Here is a 26,058-nt window from a genome sequence, read left to right as displayed (position 1 = left end):
AAATCGCCACATTCTAACTCATGTTAACTCCTATAGGTCACTCTTCCTTCTGGAATAATGTGTACTAAGATTATTTTCTCCATAGAACAATCTTTCAGAAAACACTTGCTATCACAATTGCCTCCAGTCCAATTTCTGAGATAAATATGTAACATATTTCTTTATCCTTCTTTGTATGACTTTGTTGTTAAGTTCTTCACCATTTCTCACATTTCAGAGTCTTGCACCTGCTGTTCTTTGTGCTTGGACCATTATTTCTTGGTCCCTTACGATCCAGGCTGTCTGTTTCTTATTCATCAGATCTTAACCTAGGAATAAACTTCTTTGGGGAATTTTCTCTAAAGCTCCCAAAGATTGGCTTAACCACCCCCACCTCCAACCTTAGTGTTGCTATAGAACTATAGAAATGTGTGCTGACCCATTATGGAACTCTTCCTAAAGCACTGTAATTTTTTTTTCCTTCCATGTTTCCAGTTAGACTGCCAGCTCTCTTTCAACAAGAACTGCTTTACTCATCTCCAAAACTGAGCACATAGTAGATGTCCACTAAATATTTGTGAAATAACTGGAAAACCAAGGAATGTGACAGGATGATAAACATCTGTGTTCCTCAGTTTCATTATATATAAAATGGAAATGAGAACAGTATCCACCTCTTGTGGTTACTGTAAATAACGAGTCAATATATATGAAAATCTAAGAAAAGTCCTTAGTACGTAGGAAAGTCTCAATAAATCTTGGTCATTATTTTTTGTGGTCAACTAAAACCCTTCCTTTTTCACATAACCTAATGCTAAAACTGTGTCTAGACAACTTTGTACTTGCAGTGTTGATTTATCAAATATAAATGAAGAGCTTAACATTTATATTTGCTACTTTTCATATTAGCCATTGTTCCAGATAACTGAAGTGCAAATACATTTAACATCATCGCTGAAGATATTAAAAATAAACACACATATATATGTATATATAAGGTATATATATGTGGAATATATACTTATATAAGTATAATACACATACATATACAGAGACAGAGATACAGAGATGGGGGTGGGAAAAGAGGGACAAAATGGTCTATATAGAGAGGGAAATTTATTAACTACACTTTAGTTAATGAGGTGGAAGAGACTTTAGACATAATCTTGGGTCCAAGCCTCAGTTTTTGAACCTGGTGATTGTACAAATTTGAAAAAGTTGTTTACTCTCTTCTATGATTAATCTCTTTATGTATACTTATATGTGGAATCTAAAAAACAAAACAAAATCAGCTTCTTCATATTATTCTATTTGTGTGTATCTAAGAAGATACAAAGAAATGGTGGTTGCCAGTGAGGAGATGAATAAGAGGATGGGTGAAATGGATAAAGGGAATTAAAAGGTGCAAACTTCCAGTTATAAAACAAATAAATCACAGAGATGAAAAGTACAGCATAGGAAATACAGTCAATAATATAATAACTGCATATGATGACTACACTTAACATGGTAAGTAAGCAATGAGTAATGTATAGAATTGTTGAATCAATATATTGTACACATGAAAGTAATATAATATTGTATATTTTTAAAAAATCTTTTCATGTATAAATATTCAGCCAACTATAAATTCAGCACACTACATTATCACTAAATCGATATTTCATTATGATTTTGCCATGTATTGGCTTACATCTGTAGTAAGTGGAAACAATATCTATCCTGTGATGTATAATACTCCATAGTATTTATCACAAGAAACATGGAGTGTATTTGATGAATTTTAAGCATAATGCCTGAACCTGAAAACATGGTACACAAAAAGTAATAAAGAACTACCAGTGAAAAAGTGGAAATGAGCCAGATTATTTAAGGCCTTGAATAGAAGGATGAAGAGTCTACATTTAATTGGAAAAGGAGCCAATGAGAGCTTTTTAGTGAAAGAATGACTCAAGTGGAGCTCTACTTCAGGAATGTAATGTGTTAGAATATGCAAAATGATGGGGAGGGGATGACCCTTAAGCAAGGAGACCATTTAAAAGGTTTTATAGTGGCCTGAACAAGAGGTTAGCCAAAATCATTTACTGAATGACCATCCTACACAAATCATAGTGACTGACATTGATGGGGATACAATGATAGAAATACATTATTAGCATTATAGGCTGAAAAACATAAATAAGTGGATTAAAAAATATAAATATATATTTCTAAACTGACATAGGCAGCTATGGTTACTCTTTAAATTTGAATAATGATTTAGAAGAAGAGATACTAATTCCTACTGAGGTGGAAGAGACTAAGGGAAGTATCTCTGAAGTTGGGCCTTGAGAACCGGTAGATGTCAACCATTAGCTATGAGAGGAAAATGCACACAAATAGAATAATATGAAGAAGCTGATTTTAAAACAAAGAGCATAAGCTCTGTCCTAGCCATGATCCCTGGAATTTCTCTTCTGTCCAGAGACCTAGGATGTCAGAGATTGGGAAGCGGTCCCTAACCATAGAAGTCAGCATGACTCCTCCCACATGTGTCAAACCATCACACAGACTGACAGCAGATATCCAGGATGCTGCTTCAAAGTGAGGTCTCTCCACTGGAGTGGAAGTAGGAAATACTAGTCTTTAAAACTTGTTTATTTTTTCTCAAAGATGAAACTTTTTTTAATCTAGAAAATGTATAAGTAATATCATGAGTATAAATATGTAAAAATAATAGACATACATAATTTGCAGGTGCTCAAAAAAATTTAAGATTGTATTCTCCCCTATTTGTTTTTCCCTCAGGCCATCACAAATAGGAGGCTTTTAATATAAGTAATTCATAGACATTTATAATGTCACTACCATTACAAAATCATCATTCTTTACTTAAAAAATCTTTCTATGGGAGAATAAGAGCATAGATTCAAGAACCTACATAAACAAAGATATTTGGCTTTCAATGGATATAAAAATTAAGTTGCACTCTAAATGGAGAAACATTTTCAACATGAAATTTTGAAATAATAATGAACCAGAATTATAATCACTTAACCTAATTTACAAAATTATCCAAAATTGAAAATGTGCCAAGTTCCAAACTGCTCTTTTTATAAACATATGCCTGTTTTAGTTGCATGAAGAAAAAAACTATCCTATTGCAAATACGATCGAAAAAATTTCATAACTACATTAAAAAAAAAGCAGTTGGACAATTGGACGCATATATTCATCCCCTTAACTAAAAGCTAAAATGGCCCAAATGAATTTCTAAAACAAAATAGCTTCTAGGCTAGAATCTTGATGCCAACTTTAGCCTGGAGCAAATTTTTACATTGACAGTGTTTGCTCTGGAAAATGGTGTTTTAATGGAAACACTGTCAGACCTTTATCTCCAGTAGAGCTACTGGATCCCCCATAAAGACATAATTTAAACTTCCAAATATAGGGGCTCTCTCTCTCTCTCTCCATATATATATATATATATATATATATATATATATATATATATTTTTTTTTTAACCCTACTAATTGTCCTTTTAAGAGATCAGATCTCATCCCAATGTTTTCAATGAATTGCCCTATGAACTCAGAAAGCATTCTTTCACATTGCCCTAAGGTTCAAGTGGAAATAATAAATGAGAGAAGTTAGACGTTACTGTTTGGTTCTTGTCTTTTTCTTTCCTTAATAGTAGTTACAAGTTGAACTTCATCTAACTGACAAAGCCTACAGACTCCATTCAATTAGCTTTAATAGGATTAAAACTGTGCCTTGGAACTGTGGGTTTAAATAGACAAAAATCTTGGCAAATATATCTTTCATGTATCCCATCAATTCTAAAATAAATATGTTACCTGAGGCAAAATAAGCATAATCAGATATTTTAGCATTTTATTTTCCAACTAAAGATTTTTTTCCCATTATGGTTAAGTTTTAAAACCCAAAGTTTAAAAAGAAAGATTGATAAGTGTGTGTATAAATTAAAGTTTTACTCAATATACATTCTTCCTTGGTAATATTTGTTAAACTGACTTAAAATCAGGGCCATGGCTAAAGAGAAACTGACCACATTAGCAAATTTAATGATTTAATAATTTTTTTTAAATTAGACAATCTCCACTGAATAAATAAGACTGTCACTACTGCTCCCTTAACTTTTTTTTTTTTTTTTTAATGTAGAAAATGTAGGTCACCTCAGGAGTCAGTGAGTAATTGCCAGATCAGATCTCTAATCCTGTGTCTTAAAAGTATACTACAGAAGTGAATATGATGATTACCAGAAAACTAGCCAATGTCTTTAAGCTCTACAACAACAACAAAAAACAAGTTAAACTAATAAACAGCTCCAAGGAATGCCCTTACAGCAATTTGAACCAATCCCAAAAAAGAAGAGATTAACCATGTCTTAACAAAGAATTTGCATTCCTTTCATTGGCTCCTATATTCAACCAATTAACATTTACTGAGTACCTATTGAGTTAACACATCAGCAGACTGAATACTTTGAAGTTTCAAAGAAAGCAGTAGTCTTAGGCCTTGTCCTCAAGGGGAAGTTTCCTAGTAAGAGGTAAGACGTGACATCCATGAAACCATGGTAAGACACATGAACTCTGCAGTGTTGTCTATATAATTTTATGCTTGAAAAGTGGAAAGTTAAAAAAAAGAAAAATCTACAGGTACAGTTCATAGAAAAGGCCATCATTTTTGTGTTTTAAAGCAAAAGAAAATTTCTCAGGGACATATATGTGAGGAAGAGAGATTACAAAGGCACAAGGCAACAAGAGAGGCAGAAAGTGTTTTAGGAAGAAAAATTAAAAATGTAGAATTTGAGTGTTCAATTCTGAAGATTAAATTTACCTAATTTACAATATAATAAATGACTTACCCTATTAAATGGTTTAGAGTGGATTAGCTTTTGTTTTGCTTCTTATTTTATTATTATTATTATGCTTAATTTTATTGCTCTGTCATTCATTGTGCTCTTAGCAAACACATATTCTCTTTGTAACTTCATGTCCCACAGTCTTTTTGTCACATCTGTTTATGCCTAAAATAATCTATTGCTTTTTGTAGAAATATCCCTGCTTCTTTCCCAACTATATGAGTTCATTGATTTCTGATGCCCTGATAGTGAAAAAAGACCTAAGTGGTTTGTTAGGAAAATCTATTCATTGGTGCTTTACTTAGAGGAACTGTAAGCTTTAAAAGTTTGTATAGATATAACCAAGTCAATATCAGAAATTTGATTTTGTTCACTTTTCATATCTTCCTCAAATACCAACTTTCCAAAGGCAGTTTGTAAAACTTTTATACACAGGGTTTTGCTATTGTTTTGTTTCATTTTTCCATTTCCCCCCAAACTGTACAAATTGATAGACTTTATTATAAATGTCAGATGAATTTATAAAGACAAATACCACAAGAATAATTCAAAAGCATTAGGGACAAATATAGAAACCACTGAGATGGTTAAAAACTAACAAAATAATATATAAGGTCATTTTAAATACATTAAGAAGGTAGAAAAGGACATAAATAATCTTGATTCTGAAGTGTGAAATCATAAACACTACAAAGAATTTGCCCCTAGCATCTGGTAACCTGAAAAGTTTTATAAAAATCAGAACTGGTTTGAAGTCAAATGTAAGACCAACTGCTGTTAATGTGATTACTTTTTCTCATTATGTCTAGGTCTAGACTAGAGTTCAGGTTTTAGCCTCCCATAAGCACTACCATGTAATGACAAATGTATTAAAAATTAAAAATTAGAGTACATTTTTATTGGGATTTAGTACCTTTACAGATTACCAAACTCATGGATGGTTTTCCTCTACTCTTATTTTTATATTCTGTGGTCAATTTACTATTCATTATTATAATAGCATCAGGATTATAGAATGAGCTCACCACACCTAACCTTTATGCTGTAAATTGAAGTTAAATTGCTAACTCCCATCAGATGCTAATTAAACTGACTATCACTGATTTTATGTAGCACATTGTGCTTTAAATATATATGCCTCAGATACCCAGCAGATGAATTGCTACTTACAGATACTAATAATGAGGATGTTGGTTATTTTTTCAACTTTAATTAACAGGTGTAATACCCACTTGCAAAGATATCATTAAAACAGTATCCAAGATTTATAGAATTTATAATACAGAGTTGGTTACTTAATATTCCTTTTAGAGTTTGACCTTTTCAAAATGCAGTCTAATATTTGGCCATAAAACCACTGAATTTTCTAAACTTTGTTGCCTTAGCTCACCTTAAAACCCATTTTCTCTGTGAAGTGTTGGTGTTTTATTGGATGTGGAAAACATTTCACTCATGCTACTATACCAATTACAAAAATAAAATACAAGGAAGTGTGTTACTTCTGGTTTCTGGTCCAAAATGTAAGGAACTTAAAAGTAGCCACATCATCCTACACCCAAATTAAAAACAACAAACTGAAAAATCAACAACTCTTCTTAGATCTGTCAGAATAGTGAGGTCACAGGGCAAACCAAACTGGAGAGACAGACATATGAGGCCTCCCACTTTTATCAGTTTTATTTCCAGGAGCTCTACCATGTTCTCACAATGAATAATCAGAGAAAAATTCCCCTCTACTTCGGGCAAAAGGTAGGAGAAAATAATGATTTTGAAGTACATTAGAGCACTGTTTTTCTTAACAAGACTTTCCTTCAGGAGAAACTATTTTACCAGATCCTAACATACCTGGGAGAAGGAAATACACAATGTCAGCCCCATCTAGACATTTTGTCTCACATAAGGTATTTGGAAGTGGAAACTGAGAAGGTGTGAAGTCCAGAATCATGGGCTCACCAAACGACTGGGACCTAATCACAGGATTATAGAATGTTTCCCTTCCCCATACAACTTATCACTATATTACTAAAGGTCTATTCGTAGCAGATTCTTTCATCTAATACATCATGTCCACTTCTCAAAAAAAAAAAAAAAAAAAAAAGATTACAAGGTGTACCAAAAGGCAATAAAGCATAGTTTGAGGAGACTGAAGCATAAGACCAGAGTCAGATATGGCAGGGATGTTGGAACTTTAAGCCAAGAATTTTAAAAATATGTAACCTATGATCAACATGTTAAGGGCTTTATTAGAAAAAGTATACAATATGCAAGAACAGATGGCTAATATAAGCAGATAGATAGAAACCCTAAAATGAAATTAAAAAGAAATGCTAGAGACCAAAAACACTATAATAATAGTGAAGAATGTTTTTGATAGGCTCATTGGTAGACTGGATGTGACTGAGGAAAGAAACTCTAAGTTTAATGATATGACAATACAAATTTCCAAAGCTGAAAAGGATAGAGAAATAAGACTGAAAAAAGCAGAAAAGAATATTCAAGAACTGTGGAACAGCCACATGAAGTATAACATACATATAATGGGAATAACAGAAGAAGGGAGAGGAGCAAAAAAATATTTGAAGCAATAATAACTGAGAATTTCCCCAAATTAATGTCAGACATCAAATCATAGATCCAGGAAGCTTAGAGAACACCAAGCAGGAAAAAAATGCTTAAAGAATTGCACTTAGGTATATTATATTCACACTTTAAAAAAATCCAAGATAAGAAATGTTGAAAGAAGCCAGAGAAAGAAAAAAAGAGAGAGAGAAAGAAAGAAAAACACCTTATCTAGGGGCAAAAGCAACCATGCAAGCAAAAAGAGAATGGAATTATATATTTAAAGTGTTGAGAGGAAAGCAAACAAATGAACAAATATCAACCTAGAACCCTGAAAAATTACCCTGGAAAAGTGAGGAGAAATACTTTCTCAGACAAGCAAAAATTAAGGGAATTTGTTGCCAGTAGACCCGTCTTGAAAGGACTGTTAAAACAAGTTCTTGGGGTGACTGGGTGGCTCAGTAATTTAAGCATCTACCTTTGTTTCAGGTCATGATACCAGCATCCTGGAATCAAGCTCCTTGGGGTTCCTGCTCTTAAGGAGTCTGCTTCTTGCTTTCCCTCTGCCTCCCCCTCTGCATGTGCTCTTTATCTCTCTCTCTCTCTCAAATAAATAAACCTAAAAAAAAAAAAGCTCTTTAGCAAGAATGAAAATGATATAGGTGAAACTTGGATCTACATAAAGAAACGAAAATATAAGTGATGGTAAAAATAAAAGCTTTTAGTTTTCTTATTCTTTTTTTTTTTTTTAAAGATTTTATTTATTTGACAGAGAGAGATCACAAGTAGGCAGAGAGGCAGGCAGAGAGAGAGAGAGGAGGAAGCAGGCTCCCTGCTGAGCAGAGAGCCCGATGTGGGACTCGATCCCAGGACCCCGAGATCATGACCTGAGCCGAAGGCAGCGGCTTAACCCACTGAGCCACCCAGGTGCCCTAGTTTTCTTATTCTTAATTGATCTAACAGAAGACAGTCTATCCAAAATAATAATGGCAACAATGTACTTGGTTATGCATGCTTGTTTGTGTGTGTGTGCATGCTTATGTATAAGTGAAATAGTTGATACAAAGAACATAAAGGAGAAAACATAAAGGAGAAAATTGGGATTATTTTGTTATTAGAAGGTACTAGCCCTACCATGAAGTGATGTAGTATTATTTGAAAGTGGTCTTGGATTTGTGGTAAATGTATATTGTAAACTCTAGAAAAAATACTAAAAAGTTTTTTTAAAGTATAATGGATATGCTAAGAAAGAAGAGAAAATGGAGTCACAAAAGATGGTCAGTGAAAACCATAAAAGACAGAAAAAGAGTGGAAGACAAAGATAGAAACAAAGAACAAGGACAACAAAGAGAAAACAGTACAAATATGGTAGATATTAATCCAACTATATCCTTTTAAACATCAATAGTCTATATGCACCAATTAAAAGACAGAGATTGTCAGAGTAGATCAAAAAACAAGACCCAACTATATGTTGTTTACAAGAAACTCACTTTAAATATAAATGTTATAATAATAACACAAATATTTATATATTATATAATATATGGATTAAAAATAAATGGTGAAAAATATAAGATATACCATACTAACACTAATCAATTGAAAGTGGGAATAACTACATTAACTTCAGACATAGTTGACTCGTGAAAAAAAAAAAGTTATCAGGGATAAAGAAAGGTATTACATAATGATAAAGAGGTCAATTCCCAAAGAAGATATAATAATCCTTAATATGTATGCATCTAACCATAGAATATATGAGATAAAAAGTGATACAATTTCAAGGAGAAACAGATAAATCCACTATTATAGTTGGAGGCTTCAACACCCATATATCAAAAATGGACAGATCCAGCAAGTATAAAATCACTAAGGACACACTTAAATTCAATGCAATTAATCAACTGACATCTATAGGCTGCTTCATTCAACAGCCAAATGCATATTTTTCTCAAGCTCTTATGGAATGTTCACCAAGATAGATCACATTCTGGGCCATAAAACACATCTTAATAAATTTAAAAGAATAGAAATCATACACTGAGTGCTCTTAAACCACGAATTTAAGCTAGAAATCAATAATAGAAAGATAGCATGAAATCTCAAAATATTTGGAGATTCAACAACATACTCGGATCAGATAACACATGGGTGAAAAAAGACTTCAAGAAAAATATTTTGATCTAATAAAACCGAGCATACAACTTATTAAAATTGGTGAGATGCAGTGAAAGCAGTGCTTAGAGGGATATTTGTAGCACTGAATGCATATATTAGAAAAGAAAAAGGATCTAAAACAATACTCTAAGGTTCCACATTAGAAAGTTAGAAAAAGAAGAACAAATTAAATCTAAAGTAAGTAAAAGAAGACAAAAAATAAAAATCAGAACAGAAATCAATGAAATTGAAAAAAGAAATTAATAGAAAATTAACAGAGCCAAAAGCTAGTTCTTTGAAAATATCAATAAAATCAATAAGCCTCTAGTGAAACTAAGAAAAAAAGAAAGAAGAAACAAATTATATCAGAAATGAAAAAGGGACATTACAACAGATCCCACAGACATTAAAAAGATAATAAAACATATTATGAACAGCTCTATGCCCTTTATACCTAGATTAAGTGGACCAGTTTCTTGAAAGACACAATTTGCTAAAATTCATACAAGAAGTAAGCAGTCCAAAGAGACTTACATCTATTAAAGTAATTGAATCAATAATTAATAGACTTCCAAAACAGAAAGCACTAGGCCCAGATGGACTCACTGGTGAATTCTACCAAATGATACCAATTCTCTACAATGTCTTCCAGAAGACAGAAGCAGAGGGAATATTTCCTAACTATAAGGGCAGCATTACCCAAACAAAGACATTACAAGGACAGAAAACCACATACCAATATTTCTCATGAACATAGATGCGAAAATCCTCAACAAATTGATGTACTAGCAAACTGACTCCAATAATCTATAAAAACAATTATACACCATGACCAACTAGGACTTAACTCAGATATGCAAGAATGATTCAACATTTAAAAATCAATTAATGTAATCCCTTACCTCAACAAGCTGAAGAGGAAAAAAAAATCACATAATCATATCAATAGATATAAAAAAGCATTTAACAAAATCCAGCATCCCTTTATAATAAAAACTCTCAGCAAACTAGAAATAGAGGGGAAGTTCCTCAGAGGAACCAAGAGAGACTGTGGACTCTGAGAAACAAACTGAAGGTTTTAGAGGGGAGGGGGTTGGGGGTATGCGTGAACCTGGTGGTGGGTATTAAGAAGGGTATGTATTGCATGGAGCACTGTGTACGGTACGTAAACAATGAATCTTAGAACACTGTACAGTGGGAACACTTGGAACACTTAAAAATAAAATAAAAATTTTTTTAAAAAGAATATCTACAAAAATCCAACATCTAACTAACATTATACTTAATTTTGAGAAATGAAGCTTTCTCACTAAGATCAAGAACAAAGCAAATATACTGACTCTCACCAATGCTTTCCAGGTTCTTCCTGGAAGTTCTAGCTAATGCAATAAAATGAACAACAAAAAAAGGTAATAAAAATATATATATTGGAAAGAAATAAAACTCTGTTCATAGATGGTATGTCCTCTATGTAGAAAATATGAAAGAAAGAGCATGTTTAGTTTTGTAAGAAACAAAACAAAACAACAACAACAAAAAAAAAAATACCAAACTCTCTCCCCTAGAAGCTGTCCCATTTTGCATTGCCACCAGCAGTAATTAAGAGTTTCTTCTCATCCTGCCGGCATTTGGTATTTTATTAGCACTTTAGATTTTGGCCATTATGATAGGTGTGTAGTAGTATTTCATTTTGGTTTTAATTTGAAATTTCATATTGACATATGGTATTGAACATCTTTCCAGACACTTAATTGACATATGTATATCTTCTTTAGTGAGGTATCTGCTCAGATCTTTTGCCCAACTTTGAATTGAGTCATTTTTAAATTGTCTTATGAGTTTGAATTTTTAAAAGTATGTTTGTTAGTAGAAGCAAAAATTATAATACCATTTCATGTGAGCTAAAAGTATCTAGAAAATAAAATAAAGAAAATTATATTTAAAAAGTTGTCAGGATAAAAGTACCAAAATGGAATTCTACTTTACAGTTGTAAAGTTCCTGCTTTGAGTAAAGTACCCTCAAAGCAGTAAAATGTCAATTCTAGTAGCGAGTGACATATGTAGATTGTGACAATAAATATATGTATACAGTAATACCTAGAGTCATTGCTAAAAATGATATATTGATGTATACTCAAAAACATTGTAAACAAGTCAAATGAAACTAAAAAAAAAAAACTTTCAGTAACCCAAAGGAAGGAAAGGAAAACAGGTGAATGAGAAACAGAGAACAAATAGGAAACAAATAAAATGCAAGACTTATCCACTAACATATCAATAGTTGCATTAATTTTAACTGTTTCAGCTATATCAATTAAAAGAAAAACAGGATGGGGGCACCTGGGTGGCTCAGTGGTTAAAGCCTCTGCCTTCAGCTCAGGTCATGATCCCCGGGCCCTGGGATCGAGCTCCTAGTTGGGTTCTCTGCTCAGCAGGGAACTTGCTTCCCCCTCCACCACCCGCCTGCCTCTCTGCCTACTTGTGATTTCTGTCTGTCAAATAAACAAATAAAATCTTAAAAAAAGAAAAAGGATGGATAAAAAACATGATCAAATTATATAAGAAACTTGTTTCCAAAAAATGATATAAATAGATTGAAAGGATTAAAAAGATATACCATGCAAACCTTTAAAAAAAGAGTAAACTCTTTCAGTATCATATAAAATAAACTTCTGAGAAGAAACTTACCAGCAACAAAGAGTATTACATAATAATAAAAGGGTCAGTCTACCAAGAAGACATAGTGATCCTACATGGGTATACACTAAGCAACAGAACATCAAAATACATGAAACAAGAACTGATAGAACTGAAAGAAAAATAAACAAACCCACAGTTTTTACTGGGGATTTCAACACTCTATAACCATTACATTAAATTTGTAACTTAAACTTTACAAAAAAGAAATCTTCAGACCCAGGTGGCTTCGATGGTGGAATCTGCCAAACATTAAGTAAGAACTGATACTAACCCTACATAATTTTTTCTAGAAAATAGGAGAGGAACTAACATTTTCCAATTCATTGTATGAGGTCAGTGTTATCCTAATATCAGTCACACAAAAACAATACAGAAAAAGGAAAAAAAGAAAACTATAGGCCAATATCCTTCATGGGATTAAATGTAAAAATCCTCAACAACACATTAGCAAATTGAATAAACAGATTATATACAGCAATGTATAAATGGAGTTCTTAAAACATGACAGCAAAAACATAATCCATAAAAGAAATAATTAATGAATTGGATATTATCTAAATTAAAAAGGTTTGCTCTTATGAAAATGAAAGATCTTATTAAAAAGATAAAAAGATAAACTATAGGCTGGGAGAAAATATTTGCAAAGTACATATTTGACAAAGAACTTGTATCTAAAATATATAGAAAGAAGAATTAATTTTACCAATCTTTATATTATTTACACAATTCTCTTACAGATTTACAGAATTTAGCACAATATTCCAGTAATGGTGGTACCATAAATTCCTGCCAGCAATACAGTGACAAGATGTGGTAGATTATTACAGTTAAACCATCCACAAAAATCAAACCTTTCTGTATCTGCTCTATTTTATAGTCTTCTCCCACATTGACTCTGAGCTTCACATGAGTCTGGCCCAGTGAGACAGTATGCAAACAGAAATAACTTCCACATTAAGGCTGGTTCCTTTCTTCTTGCTTTTAGAACTCTACAACATAGGAAGAAGGCAACTTATCCTACTAGAGAAAATGGTCCAGGAGACCACCAACACCAAAACCAGACCTCTGAGTGAGGCTGTCTTAGACCATCAAGCCATAGACAGTATGCCAATGGGACAGCAAAAAAAAAAAAAAAAAGAGAGAGAGAGAGAGAGAGAGAATCACTAAAATGAACCCAGTCCATATTGCTAGCATAGAGAATTATTAAGAGGTAAAAGTTATTTTAAGTCACTAATTCTCATGTTAGTAGGTATTACAAAATACAACTCATACCAAATGTTTAAATCCTACTCAAACATAAACTTAAGTAAATGGGTTAATTCAATCATATAATTAAGTAATTTAATTTTAATTCTAATGTTAAAAACCTTTCACAATTATACCATTCTAACTTTTTTCAGTCTGAGGTTGTTTGTGGTGTTCTGAGGATCACTAAAGAGGGTAACACCACCAATGTAGATATTTTGGGGCAACTGAGTTAGGTTGAATTTATTCAGAACCTACCTTGTATATTACATTTTTAATTTGCCTATAATGGTTTTGCCTCTAAATTCTGCTTGTCTTTTTAATATGAAATGGCTAAAAATCAAGAAATTCAGAGTTTACTGAGAATGAATTAATATGTCTTACCAAATGCACTTTTATTCAAAAATTCAAATCTTGAACCATTATGGACTGTGAACCATTTTTCTTATCATCTATTTGAAATAGTTTAAAGAAGAAGGAAATAATTGGCAAACATGGGGATCAGCACTCTTAAAAGATTAAAATACTCATTTGTCATTGTAATTTTGCCAAATAATGAGTTATTACGAGTAATTTGTAGGATTTACTATTCAAGTTATTTATTTAGGTCTAACAATCTGGTAAGCACATTAATATGAAAAACATCCTTTTTTTCCCACCATCTTAGCTACAATAAACTTAAAATATGCCAATCTTCATGCTTTAGGGCATAATTTGGTTACCAGCTGGGGTCAGGAAGAAATTTTCCCCATAGTGTAGTATTGCCAATTACCATAGGTGTAGCGAGAACAAGAGAGAGAGTCAGGGGGTTACATGGCCCTCTAAAGCATCTGGTATTGGATGCTCTCTGAGTGAGAATTCAGGAAAAGATGAAACATTCAATTGTTCCTGTATGTCAATTTTGATATTCCTATGAGCTGCCAATATGACACTGCTGCCACAAGGGAGGGATTTCCTACAGAACAGATGTCACTTACAGTATTATGTGGGCTATCTATCTCAACAAATAATTGCTTGGCACTTCTGCCCTATGGCAAGGGTCTGAAAATATGTTAGGGTGGGAACACACCATACAAGCAGATGGGCATAGATAAAAGAAAGAGCAAGAGCATACTGAGTCTGAAATGCCTGTGTAAAAGCCAGATGGGGTACAGAAGCAGATGTCTTTCCTTATCTTCAGTTACTACAGCCCAAGATCAGAATTTTCCAGTTATTAGTTATTTGGAGGTCCTATTCTAAAATTTCTTTAGATGAGTATGTGTTACATAAGGCTCTAATTCATTTAAAAAAAAATTAACTTTTTTGATGTAAACTGCAATTTCCATTTGAAATTAATTCATTTTGCTTAAGGCCAGAAATGGATGTGAGACTCTCAACACCAATGCTCCCTACTTCCACCTCTTCCCGCCCTCCCCACCCCCCCAAAAAAAAGAAAAAGAAGAAAGAAGAAAACTAGGCTGGGATAAGAGGATGGACACAAAGACTGACAGTGAATGACAAAGTCCTATTGAGTCGGGACTTGCCTGAGAGACAGCAAGAGAGGGAAAAAAGTACTTTTAAAATATCAGTAAGAGAATCAAAGAAAGTAAGATCTTTTTTCTGATGAAAGGGGAAAAGTTAATAACAGTGAAAGGAAGCAATTGCAATCTGCTCCAACTGTAACGGAAGAAAAGAAGATGAAGGTAGAATTAGGAAGCAACCATTTTAAATAAGCTTAACATATATGTACCTTTCACACTTTACACAATTCAAGGATTGAAGTCTTTAAAATATTGAAACTATTTGCCTTAATGGCAGACCTCACTGACTACATAAATAACTGGCTGAAGAAAGAGAAGGAATGTTTTTGTTCATAAGAACTAGTAAAGGAATTTTTGCTTTTAAAACAATACTGATTGCAGAAAAAAGCTTGGGGGTAGGCATGGGAGATAATAATGAATATACTGAAAATTATTAAAAAGCATTAGATGATACCCCAGAATTAGAATATATTTGAGGGTGTTATTGATACATTTCCATGGCTATCATTGGACATAACTAATAAGTGTTTTGAAAATTTTCTAGACCAAAATAATTTGGCCATTTAGCTATGTCTGAAAATGGTAATTGAACAGAACATTTGTTCATGTGTTGGAGTAGGTCCAAAGATGATTCTTAAGGAAAATTCCAAGCTTTGCTGCTAGTAACCCTTTTTGTGTATTTTAATCTTAAGGAATGTATTTTTTTTATCATAAAATGTTCATCCTACCACATCCTTCTGTTTTCAAATTTTAATATTCCATTCTCAAATGTTAATATGGAAAAGCAAGATATAAGGTACTTATGGGATAATATAATCTCAAATTTGCTTCTAGCTATAGTCCATCTGAGAAAAGTATAATATAGGGGAAATTGCCTAAAGCCCAATCATTCACTCTTAAGAGTATGCGAAGAAAGGTAAGAGGAGTAAGGATACATCTCTCCTTGAAGCAACTTAAGGAGGTTGAACTTTATCTGAAAGAGAAGGGGAAGCCACTGAAGAGCTTTTGTTGGTGAGTTTGCTTATTTGGGAAAAGGGTACTACAGTCATATTTCCTTGGTGAAAGGTCCTTGAAGACACCTGGTGCAAAAGTTTGGATGGGAACCAGACAGAAAGCAAGGACATCAATAGGGAGCACTGTAGTTAAATACATGAGAAATGGTAATAACCTTGACTAGCAGCAGTAGAAGAAAGTGGGTAGATTTGAGAACTATTTATGAGGCAAATTCAACAGTATGAAAGATACTCAAAAAGAATTTACGATAACAGAGGATGAAAGGATGAGTCTAGTTTTAAGACTTGAGAAAATGCATGGATAAATATTCCAGTTATGAAGTACAAAACACGGAATGATGAGCAGGGTTTTCGTTTTGTTTTATTTGAGAAGGCACTGGGAGACACTAGATTACTAATCTAGCATGGGATATATTGAATTTGAAAAAGCCTCTAGGAAGAAGCAGCTGGATATTTGGATGTCAGCTCAGAGGACATCACCGCTAATCTTTGTAGGTTAGAGCATTTACATTTATTGAAAACATGGTAATATATTAATTTGCCTGTGGATAGTGTAAGAAGCCATCCCCCCTCAAAAAAAAATGTATCCCCAAAGCACAGTTTTAAGGAGAATCCTTTATTAAACAAATACTTCGTAAGCACTGCCTCTGTTCTAATCCCCAGAACTGCATCTACAAGATAGACAAGACCCACTCTCCCATGCAGCTTGCATTTTCAATGGTTGAGCCAAACAACCAGTAAACAAATAAACAATACCAAAAGCCCCCAACACGATAAGATTAGTTATTTTCAAAAACTTTGAAAAGCCGTGTAGAAAATAAAACAGTATATGGTAAGAACAAGAGCCTGGAATGTGGTAGAATACTTTAAGAGCGGGTGACAAGATAGAGCAAGTGTAGGAGGGAGGCAGGAGGGAAAGTCTGGAGCCCCAGGGGTAAAAGGTCTCTGATGGACAAAGGGAAAGTCTTGTAACTAGGAACCAAACAAGAATAAGAAAATGGAAAGGTAGTTTTCTCTCTGCTAGCAAGTGAAAAGAGGATCTGCCAAAACTGCTGCTCACACAGTGTGTAATCAGACTGGAGAAGTCTCAGAAAAGTTTAGACAAGCAATCCCTTGGACCTAAACAGGAGAAAGTTGAAAGGAAGGCCAGAGAGATTGGGAACAGTTGAATCTAGGGAGCTAAAACAATTCACAAAACATCCAGATACCACCTTAAATCTTGAACTGAATCTCTTTGCTTATATAGTTTAGATTAATATTAAAAATGTAATTTGTAGTTAATGTATATACCATTTCTGCTTTTCTCAGCTTGTTGTGTTTGAGATTTTATCCACAGGGTCAGATAGCTCATATAAATATCATTATTCATCTACTGGAAGCTAATAGAAATAATTAGCATGTATATAACTGGACTTCATATTTAACAAGTAATTGAAAATGAAGAAAAGGAGCATTGTTATTAAAAATTCATAAAACAAATTTGTATGTTGAGTACATGTTATTTTACACTTTAATGAATTCTTTTGGGGTCAATCCCTATGATGCAGTTTCAAGGTAACCATGAGAAATTAGAAGAGGTAACTGTTAGCCAAAATAATTTATTAAAAGCCTCAAAAAAAGAGACATACAAGGAAGAACTGAAAATGGACAATGGTCTTCACGTTTATGGAGGACGATTATAAAGTTAAAGGTAACCAATTTTCTATGTTTCAAGGTAAGTAAAAGGAAATTATGCTAAAATTATAGGCCAATCGTGGTGAAGAAAAACATTAATATTATAACATCTTTGGATGCCACAAAATATTACCCAAAAGGTTGTATAATTCTCTCTGCTTCATTACCTAAAATCAAGACAGCTCCTGAAAAGCAGGTATTGATCAATATGAATCACAGTGCCAGACTGTCTTATACTTGAAGACTGTAGGAAACAGATGACTCCCACTCTTGTACCCCTTGGCTTCAGTGAGCCATTTTCCTCCATTAGTAAACTCTTGGGCTATAAAGCTATTTCACAGGGTATTAGATACTAAGGGTCTCAGATGTATAATAATGAATAATGTATTATTCAGAGAACACAATGGGTTAGGTGAGTTTTTTAGGCTTCTTGATTATGAAGATGATCATAACTTGGATGAACTTAGCTTGAGCTGCTGGTATCACTTGGTATCAGAGAGTAGCAGCTACATTTGCTCAGGTCTGAATGCATTCCTTAAATGGAATTTGGAGGGGAAAAATCTTTATTCCAATTTTAAAAAACTTTTATAGATAACGTATAGCTGTCACTTAATGTTTTTTAGCTCTATAGTCTCTGTAATTTCCCTTTATCAACACTAGAGGCAGAGGGACTTTTAAAGTATGTAAGTGGTAATACACAGGACATAATTTACTTTTTAAGTCTGAGTTTAATTTTTTTTAATCAAGGGTTATTAAGAGGTCTTTGAAATAGATAACTTCAAAAGGTTTTTCAACATAAATGGAAATGAGATTTATCTGGAGGAGATAACTAAATTCTACAGGTTATTTGACAAATTTAGAACAACCAATGTACAATGGAAAACTGGAAGCATGGAATGTTTAGCAATTGATTCTGTGATTGGGTATTTTTTTAATTGCCTCTCTTGTTCTGTAAGTTTTACCCCCAAATTAGGATTAATATTCTTGACATACACCTCTTATATATTTTCCTTTCCATATACCAACTCCCTACCCTTTTGCTCATGGCCTCAGAGAAAAAGGTGGATGTCAATACTAGAAAAAGGAAATATAGGAGGTTTTTAATAGGCCAAGAAGAATTAATATGTTTCCTCCAGGGGTGAATAATAATTATAGAAAGAAGACAAAGAGAAACAACAAGACAGACATGAGGGTTCGAATTCCCTGTTCTGGAGCAAAGTCACTACTGTGTATGCACTAGAGAGTTTAGAAAAGGACAGAAACCCCAATGGGGAGAATAAACATGAACAAGAGGAGCCTTAAGTCTGTGTTCCGTTTAGAACTCTGATAGTGTTGAGTGACCTTGGCATATCAGAAATGGTGATCTGACAAGTATTCCTTCAGGCCCCCAGTGGTTAAGGGGTAGCATAAGGAAGTCCAGCCTCAGCTCTATGATTGAGGTTCAGAGTCAACCAGCATTGAGCACTGATGCTGCCTCAGCCAAGAGGAGAGGCATGAATCCCATTAGCCATAGATCTAGCAGTGAAAGCCAACAGGAAGTCTAGTCAGAGGACACATAGGCACATAAGCTTTACCTCATACCCATGAAAGACAACTTTTGCTAAAAAGACACAGATTTAACCTGAAAGCAAACATTTTAAACTGAAAGATTGAAATACACTTATCTAGAAAGTTAAATTTTTATCCCATTATCTTCTCCCCAATTAGCCATCTCCTCTTCCCCATCTCTTAGGCACTACCCATCCCCAAGTAAGATATGAGTATTGGAAGGGCAGTGGGAAATTTAAGAAAGGTTTGAAATTATTATAGAAAAAAAGGGACTACATTCTTCTCATAATTTTTATCCCCTTTACATGTTATCAACAAAATGAAATTAGATACTTCCAGAGGATAGAGCTTCCCACATGGAGTCTGTCCATTAACATTCTACACAGGGATGGCACATGACTATGCTCAGAAAGAAATGTTCCATTTTAAAGAAGATACCTATCTTACATACTCTAAAACAGCCACATTTCATACTTCAAAATAAAAAATGTTTATTGAAACTTATATTAAAATGTGTTAAGAAATCTCATAATATATAGGGGCACCTGGGTGACACAATCAGTTAAGCTTCTGACTTGGTTTCAGCTCCAGTCATGATCTCGTGGTTATGAAATAGAGCCAGAAGTGGGGCTCTGCTCTAAGTGCGGAGTCTGCTTAAGACTTCCTCTTCCTCTATCCTTCCTCCCCATAAAGAAATGTTTGTAACAAACTTTATGTACTTTTGCTTAGTGGGTAAAATTAGAGAGAAATTTTCCATCTTGCAGATATAATTTAATAGATCTCATCAGTTAGGGATGTTACTGGTAGAAAATTAACAAATGCAATGAGAACAGGTATCATAATGGCCTGTGTAAAGAGCCACAAATTGGGACTACTTCCTAATTATTTCCTGGAAGGCATATCTATAGAGTATCAACCACCTAATTCAAATAACACACTAACCCTTCCATCTGTCCCTACAGTCGCAGAAGTGAACGCCTGACCAATAAAAAATGAGCATAGCGCTCACCATCACCTTAATGACCAGACCAAGGATGGAACTGTGATCCCGGGCAAGTCTTAATGTGAAATTTTTCACACTGGAACTAGGTAACATAAGCCCCCATTTTCCTAAGTTGCAAATTGTGAGAATGTAAGTCTGGAGGGAATGAAGCCTACGTGGTTTGCTGCTAGGAGGAGTTGGTCTGAGAAACACAGTATGCAGAGAAAAGCAAAGATGAGAGACAAACACATTCTTCACATATTTGAAGTCCTGGTACAGTCAGCCCTGGTATCAGCTCTCCTTCCTAGGAATAGAAACCAACCAATTCCCTTGGTGGCTCAATCTGCTTCCACATGGGTATTCTTACTGGAAACCATCTGAGTTCTCACTAATAAACCTAGTAAGAAAGTGATATACTCCAACTATGTAGAAAAATAATAAATATCAATATTGCCATTTTGCTAATGGTGTAGTTTCGAACTAATTTCTTAAAATCTCTGAGCCTTCGCTCAGTATCTGCAAACTGGGGCTTACAACTCTTCTACTGAATTACTAAGAAATTAGGAATGATGTACATGAAGTACTTAACAGGATGGCTCTCCCATAGCACTTGCTTAAAAAGTGCTAAAATTTTATTGTTTTGATAATGAGGTTTTGAGGAGGGGGTGGGAGGAAAACCCTAAGAAGACAAAAATTATAGCACTCAATCTTACGTGATTTTTCCATGAAAAGCAAGCCTACTTAGGAAGACAGAGGGGAGGGACAGGGGTTGGGCAAAATGAGTAAAGATAAGTAGAAAATATAGGCTTCCAGTTATGGAATGAATAAGTCACAGGAATAAAAGGTACAGCAGAGGGAATATAATCAGTGGTGTTTTAATGGCTTTGCATGGGGACAGGCTGCATCTACACTTGTGGGGAGCACAGAGTAACATACAGAGATGGTGAATCACTATGCTGTAAATCAATGTAATACTGTGTAGCAACTGTATTTCAATTTTAAAAATTAAAAATTAAAAATTAAAAAAAAAATTCCTGCCTAAACAGAGTGTAGTAAATACAAGTTAGAAAGACTTTAAAAAATGTAATAAAGTCAGAAATAAGTATAAACAAAAGATATCTATGACCTTAAGGAGCAATGATTTTTGAAAGCTTAATTTACAATAAATAAGCATTTGCAGTTGAAAGTCTATAAGAGGTTAATGGAATGGTCTTATTTTTAAGAATAGTCTTAATAGGAAAGCTAAAGCAAATATGATTGATATAGCTATTCCCTGAAAATGGATGTAGCAATACTTTTAGGTCCAACTCGAATGCCTCACAAGAATAAAGCCTTCCATGGCTTCACCGAACACATGTACAATTACTATGTACCACACGTAGGGTACAGTCTTTCTTTTAATGTATTTATTTGCTTAGCCTTCTACATTACAAAATCTTCATAGTAAGGTCTCTCTTTTTCATATTTGTATCTTATAATTAGAGATCAAGAAACTGGTCAAAGACTCAAAATAGAGTGTTTAAATGAAACTGAATTCTAGATGCACACTAGGAGTCAGGAAAAAAAAATGGATTCTAAACTTGCATCTGCTATCTACTAGGTGTGTTCCCTTGAATAGGTTGCTAGCTTTAGGATCATACACTCATTGTGTCTGTCTTCAAAGTTGTGTTCTCTAACCCGCTCCCCTGCAAAAATCACATTTAAAATACATTTGCTCCCTTTACACACTAAAACTGACTCTCTACAAAAGGTAATCCTCAACCAAACTCCATAACCAATCTTGGAATAATTATCTCTCAAATTGAACAATTCAACAAGGTGATGCTTTAAAGGGCCCAATATCATAGAATCAGCAAAGTAGACTCAGAATTCTAACTCAAAGATGTCATGCTTTCTATATACCACACCACTTACTTGTGTTTTAGAAGTCTTGGAATGCTTTTAAAAGGCTTTTCACTCTTAATAATGTTTCTGTTCATGAGGCGCACCTCACTGGTTTGGATAGTCAAATGAGATGATATGAAACTTCCTTGTAAAGAATAAAAGCCTCCAAAATACCAACTGGTGTTATTATCAGGATGCTGATGTTGATAAAGATGATATGGAAGAGAAAATTATGTACTTCGGATGTTTTGTCACTCTGATACTTACATTCTTTTAAATGAGCTACTTACTGGGAGCTGGGAGAAGGCTCTGGATTTTTATTACTTGCTCTTCAACTTTTGAGTAAAATTAAAATGTAATCTTCAGAGGTGTAAAATGTAAAATTTCAGAGGTGATTACCTACTGTATTTACTTAGAAATTATGGCTCTCTCTATATGTGTGTATATATATACATATATACACAGATAGATATATACCTTAGAAAAGGATGATAATTGACTTGAAGAAATTTCTGGTCTTACTGGGAAAAGTCTCTGAAACATTGGTTTGTATGAAAATTGCATGTGGAACTGTGTATGCTGGGCCCTGGCTTCCTGGCTGAGATGAAGTCTCCTCTCCTTTTCTCCTAATTGTTCTTTCTTTTGAAACTGGAGTCCGGTTAGAGCTTGTAACATATTTGTCTTCTTTTCTTCTCACTAATAATGGATTTGAAAAAAAGGAGCTCTGCAAAAAACATGCAAAAAATTATTCTCTTTTATTATCTAAGATTATATATTGTGAAATAAATCTAGTAAATGATAGGGGAAGCATCTAAAATAGAAAAACAAACTCATTCTTTAATGGTTATGGTTCACCCATAAAGATACAATTCTTAATGCTCAAGTTTAAAAAAAAAAAAAAAAAAAAGATGAGAAGAAACAGTTGGCATTCAGCTAACAATTGTGTTTGGAGATTTGTGCCTGACTTTGTTATTCTGAGCAAAGCCAGGTACCAGCCTCTTGGGATTATGTACAAAGGCAAGAAAAAAAGTGGACATGTACAAACCTCAAAGGTGACTGCTGGGTTAATAAAACAGTCTGTTTTCTGTTCACCCACTCTTGCTCTCAGTGTGCAAGTATATTAAAATATGTCAAAAGGAAAACCATTCGCTGTGCAAAAATAATTCAGCTACAAGTCACAATTTCCAGCTGATGGAGTGCCTTAGTGCATTTAAGTGCACTAGCAAGTGATCCATACATCTCCCTAGATGAAAGTTGTATCCTCATTAAAAGAGAAACAAACACAAAATAGGAACAACTGTCACAGAGAAAAACAGACCACAATGGATACCGCATTTCCCCCACTCCGTTTCTGACTTGAGCTATTGCAGACTGAAGAGCAGTGCTGTCCTAGAAGTAACCTCTTAAAAAGCCATGAAAGTAAAACGAGGAAGCTGCTAGAGGAACTGAATGTGTAGCTAATGGCCGTCCATATTACTGTTCAATGTATCTGGAAAAATATCTTTTTCTTTCGAGTCTCTATAAAATCTCCCACCGCATAAGACTTCGTAATAATGTGAAGTGTCTGGATTAAACAAATGCACCCCAGGGAATTTAGAATTAATGCTCTAACATATCTTTAAATAACCTCTTTTAGATAAACTCTGGTTTAAGCGTTTGTAAGATATCATACCAACCTTTGTTTTTCTGATTTTCTTCTAAAGAACAATATCATTGATATGAATCTGAAAAAAAAAAAAGAAAAGGTTAATATTATTAATTCTAATAATACTGTTCTTATTTGATTAATATGTTGCCATTATTATAAGGCAAAAAAATACAGTGGCTACAGAATGTGGGAGCTCTGGTCTTAGGCACCACCAGATCTATAAAAGGAACACATGTCTTCAAAAAGTAGATATTATGATAGAATAATAAGGGAACAATATATGAAAAAACACAACTAATTACAAAAATGCTGTACTAGCAATTATTTAAAAGATGGGTAAGGTATTCCTCTTGTACATGGGCATCTTTGCTCAATGATTTTCAGAGCAGTTACCATATACTATTACAATTACCTGCTTATTCTGTTGTGTTCCCCATACTAGAATATAAGCTCCTCAAGGGCAAGTTTTCTTATGTGTTGCTTCTTACATTGTTAGAACCCACCCCCCTCTTACACAGCCCTTGCCCATAATAGGAATCCTATAATTATCAATTGGTTGGTTAACTGACTGGATTTGGCTGAGCCCTACTTTGAACTGCCAATCCTTAGGGGAAGGTACCAGAACAATAAAGGGAAGGTGGATGCAGGAAAAGACCAGTGATTTTCATGACAAATCACAGAGCAGGAACAATGGATATGCACATGGAAAAGAAGAACTCATTATGCATTAAACTAGAATATATAGAATAATCATTAAAATGAAATTGAGCCCAGTATAGGAGTATGGGTGATAAGGAATCAGCAAACCAATCTAAATAAAATGTCAAAAGCAATTATGCAAGTTTGGAAACAAGAAAAGTACTTGAGGAACCTGAGTTAATGTAAGAACAACTTAATAAAGATGGGAAATAATAGATTTGGATGCCAAGAATTAGTGAGATATATTTTTGGTACCCATGAAATTCTACAGCAAATTATTAAGCAGCTAGCCTATGATGACATGGAAAATAAAGTGAAATTTGCTAGGAGACAGGGAGCTGGAAACAAGAGAGTATTGTATGATGACAAAAGTATTGGCTTCACATTCCATATGCATTCCCTGGTCACTTCAGTGATTTCACCTTTTCTCTCTTTGTTATGAGTTGAATTGTGTCCTTCCCCACCCCACCCCCCCAAATGTTGAAGTTCTAACCTCTGGTATCTGTAAATATGACCTAATTAGGAAATGGGGTCTTTGCAGATGTAATTAAATTGCTCATTAAGATGAAGTCATCTTGGAATAGGGTGAGGCCTTGACTCGTACGTCTGGAGTTCTTACGGGAGGGAAAGAGACACCAACAAGACGGACACAGAGGGAAAAGTAGTTCCATGTGATGACAGAGGTAGAGACAGTAGTTCCATGTGATGACAGAGAGAGAGCCAGGAGAGAGGAAGCACGGAAATCTCTCTCTGAGTCCCGCAGAAGAGACCACTCCTGTTGATACCTCAATTTTGGACTTCTGGCCTTCGAAACTGTGAAAGAATACATTTCTGTTTTTTAAGCCACCAGTTTGTGGCTTAAATTTGTTATTAAAGCCCTAGGAAACTAATACAGTGTTCTATAAAATAAAATTAGTGATGCATCTTCCTAAGATGATTGTCAGGAGGATTATAATATATCAGTTCTTAATTTCAGTGAAGCATTTTACAAAGTCTTTTATAATGTGTTCACTGATAAAATACATCACAAGAGCTCAGTTATTAGTGAAGCAAAGTTGTTAAAACTATCAATCCCAAAGAGAACTGATTAATATTTCAACATGAGCCTAATTTTTCCCAAAATTTTCACTTGATATATTAAAAATAGTTCTCAGACCTTGGATATCTATATTTTAGGCCTCTTTGAAGACAAATGCAAAGAAGTTTGGGAGACTGACCTTGAGTAACATTTGTAATGGTGGACACAGAACCTTTCTTTCTTTTTTCTCTTTTTAAATTAAGATTATTTATTTATTTATTTGAGAGAGAGTAAGCAAGAGAGAGAGAGTGTGCATGAGGGGGTGTGGTGGGTAGGGGCAGACAGAGAGGGAGAAGCAGACTCCCTGCTGAACAGGGAGCCCAACTTGGGGTGGGGGTGGGGGTTCAGTCCCTGGGACTCCAGGATCACACCTGAGCTGAAGGCAGATGCTTAACCAACTGAGCCATCCAGGCACCTCAACACAGAACCTTTCACTTCTGCATTGCTGTTTAACATATTTAACAGGACTCAGCTAAATACGTAGTATGGGTACTGCTCAAATAT

At 34.1% G+C, this 26,058-nt stretch overlaps 1 protein-coding gene across 4 annotated transcripts in view; it reads right to left on the bottom strand.

Annotated features, from left to right (window-relative positions):
* The window catches only part of TFEC (transcription factor EC), a 176,715-nt gene that overhangs the window by 99,804 nt on the left and 50,853 nt on the right, over window positions 1-26,058 (bottom strand). For 2 of the 4 annotated variants that reach the window (XM_082692461.1, XM_082692462.1), the window contains exons 2-3: window positions 23,806-23,853; window positions 22,607-22,853 (exon numbers count right to left, since the gene is read on the bottom strand). In XM_082692461.1, coding sequence (XP_082548587.1) covers window positions 22,607-22,804 — 198 coding nt within the window. In that variant the 5' untranslated portion in view covers window positions 22,805-22,853; window positions 23,806-23,853. Of the gene's footprint in view, window positions 1-22,159; window positions 22,327-22,419; window positions 22,854-23,805; window positions 23,854-26,058 lie in introns of all 4 variants that reach the window. The other 2 variants (XM_082692465.1, XM_082692464.1) reach the window with 2 other exon arrangements.

This window comes from Mustela nivalis (genome assembly GCF_964662115.1).
Source record: "Mustela nivalis genome assembly, chromosome: 12".
Lineage (NCBI taxonomy): Eukaryota > Metazoa > Chordata > Mammalia > Carnivora > Mustelidae > Mustela > Mustela nivalis.
The sequence above is the reverse complement of the archived record's forward strand: the minus strand, read 5'-3'. Positions and strand labels throughout refer to the sequence as shown.